This window comes from Nicotiana sylvestris, chromosome 2, assembly GCF_000393655.2.
Source record: "Nicotiana sylvestris chromosome 2, ASM39365v2, whole genome shotgun sequence".
Lineage (NCBI taxonomy): Eukaryota > Viridiplantae > Streptophyta > Magnoliopsida > Solanales > Solanaceae > Nicotiana > Nicotiana sylvestris.
The window spans coordinates 196,634,380-196,636,605 of NC_091058.1; the positions used below are offsets into that span (position 1 = coordinate 196,634,380).

A 2,226-nucleotide genomic window follows, 5' to 3' on the forward strand; every position below is an offset into this window, starting at 1 on the left:
CATCTTTTGATTGCGCCAGACTTGATGACCATATCCACACATTAGCCTTCTACATCTGTTAAGTACGAAGCACCATTGGACAACACTCTTATTACGATGAAAGTCCCCTACCAATTTGGGGCAAACTTGCTTTTAGCTTCAACCTGATGCGGCAGGATGCGTTTCTACAATATTTCTTTTTGTTTTACCTGCCCCAGTTTCACAATTCGGGCTTGAAGTGATCTCAAAATGCCTTTACTTTTTTTTTCTCAAATGTCCCTATCATCTTCAAATTGTTTCATTGCTTCTTGACTAAACTAACTTTTTAAGACCAGGCTGAGAATTACGCGTGCCTGTCATGTCACTAGAGTTAACAGGAAAAGAACTATAAAAGGAAAAGAGAACTAAACAAAAATGACCAGAAATAACAGAAAATAGAAAATTGCATTAGACAGATGGTGAAAGGGTTTGAACAATAGAACAAACAGAGTAAACTGGGGTTACAACATTGGAACAAACCTAGACAACACTAAACGAGCTACTACGACTAAACAAACTAGGCAAAATAAAAGGATAGAAGGGTTTGAGTCACAAGATAATATCCGGATTACAACCTTGAAAATAACCCGGACAACAGAAATGACAACGAAATAAACCACAAAAACTCCTCTCCGGCTAACCAAGAAATGGAGCGTCTTTCCAATTACCAAGCACGACATCTTAGCCACTGAGTTCCTCATCAATATTGCCAAGACCATTACCAACTTCAATATCATAAACTTCAGTCAACAAGTTCCCAAGAGGGTTCGCGTGCTCCCTGTCACTGTCATTGATCACAATTACCCCTTCTTGAATCATTCTTTCTATTTCCTTTTTTAAGGAACGACAATATTCAATGCTATACCCTTGGAAATTAGAGTGGTACATGCATCATACAGTAGGATCAAAGCCTTTTGCATATGGGTCTGGAGTATAGCCGAGGAGCGGCTCAATCAGGCCAAAATGCTTTAACTTTTCAAATAAGCTTGTGTAAGACTCCCCAATTGGCGTGAAACTATTTCTTTGCCTTTGTTCCCTTCCTTGCCCCCGTTTTCTTGGGTTGTTGGGTGCTCGAAAATGTTGGGAAGGCAAGAAATCATTATGCGGTGCTGGCGCTCGCCATAGGGAGTGACCTGGTGGTTGGGCAGATGACCAGACATTGTTTGGAGGATAATACTGAGGTGGATTATGTGGAGCTCGGGGATAGGTTTGGGGTTGGAGTTGAGGCTGGGTATATTGGTGAGGCGTACCCTTTGGTCCATGTCGTGACTCTGAAACGACCATGGCAACATCATCGTGTTCCTTCTGACCCAGCGAGCTTCCTGTGTTGTTCTGAATTGCTTGTGTTGTGGCTTTTAAAGCAGAATAACTCATGATCTTGCTAGATTTCAGCCCATCTTCTACCATTTCTCCCATTTTTACCACATCATTAAAATACCTACCCACAACCGTGATCAAATGCCCAAAGTAAGTTGGTTCTTGAGCTTGAAGAAAGTACTCGACCATCTCTTTTTCTTCCATGGGAGGATGAACTCTGGCAGCTTGCTCTCTCCATTTGAGCCTGTATTCCCTAAAGCTTTCATTAGGCTTCTTTTGTATCTTGGCGAGGGACATGCGATCTGGGACAATTTCTATATTGTACTGAAAGTGTCTGGCAAAGGCCAGAGCCATATCATCCCACGTGTACCACCTGCCAGCATCTTGGCGGGTGTACCACTTTAGAGCTGCCCCACCCAGACTTTGACTGAAGTACGCCATCAATAATTTGTCTTTCCCACCGACGCCTCTCATCTTACTGTAGTAGCCTCTCAAATGGGCCATGGGATCTCTATACCCGTCATATAAATTGAACTTTGGCATCTTAAACCCATCAGGCAGTTGGACGTCAGGAAAAAAGCACAAGTCTTTGTAAGCCATGCTCATCTGGCTCCCTATCCCTTGCATGTTTCTTAAAGACTGCTCTAAGATTTTCACCTTCCTGGATATCTCATCTTGCTCCACTATCTTAGCAAGCTTTTCAGTTTCACCAGGAGGCTCAAAATGAGGAGCGAGAGAGTATGAATCTGAGACTTTGAAAGTTGGTTATGGTGCATAATGTTGGGCATCAGGGACTTTGAACACAACCTCGTTAGAGGATCGAGGAAAAGTAGCTGGGGGAGGAACTACAAGAGCATGAGTGGTCAAAGGGGCGGGATATGATGTGCTTTT

The 2,226-nt window shown here is 43.0% G+C and overlaps 1 protein-coding gene across 1 annotated transcript; it reads right to left on the bottom strand.

Annotated features, from left to right (window-relative positions):
* Positions 1–909: 909 nt before the first annotated feature.
* Positions 910–1,935, bottom strand: LOC138886130 (uncharacterized). Its single transcript, XM_070167165.1, has one exon. It carries the CDS (start codon positions 1,933–1,935, stop codon positions 910–912), a length of 1,026 nt encoding a protein of 341 aa, XP_070023266.1.
* Between the last annotated feature and the right edge of the window lie 291 nt (positions 1,936–2,226).

Coding starts and splice junctions, on each gene's coding strand:
- LOC138886130 (XM_070167165.1), bottom strand. CDS start 1,935: ATGGCTTACAAAGACTTGTGCTTTTTTCCTGACGTCCAACTGCCTGAT.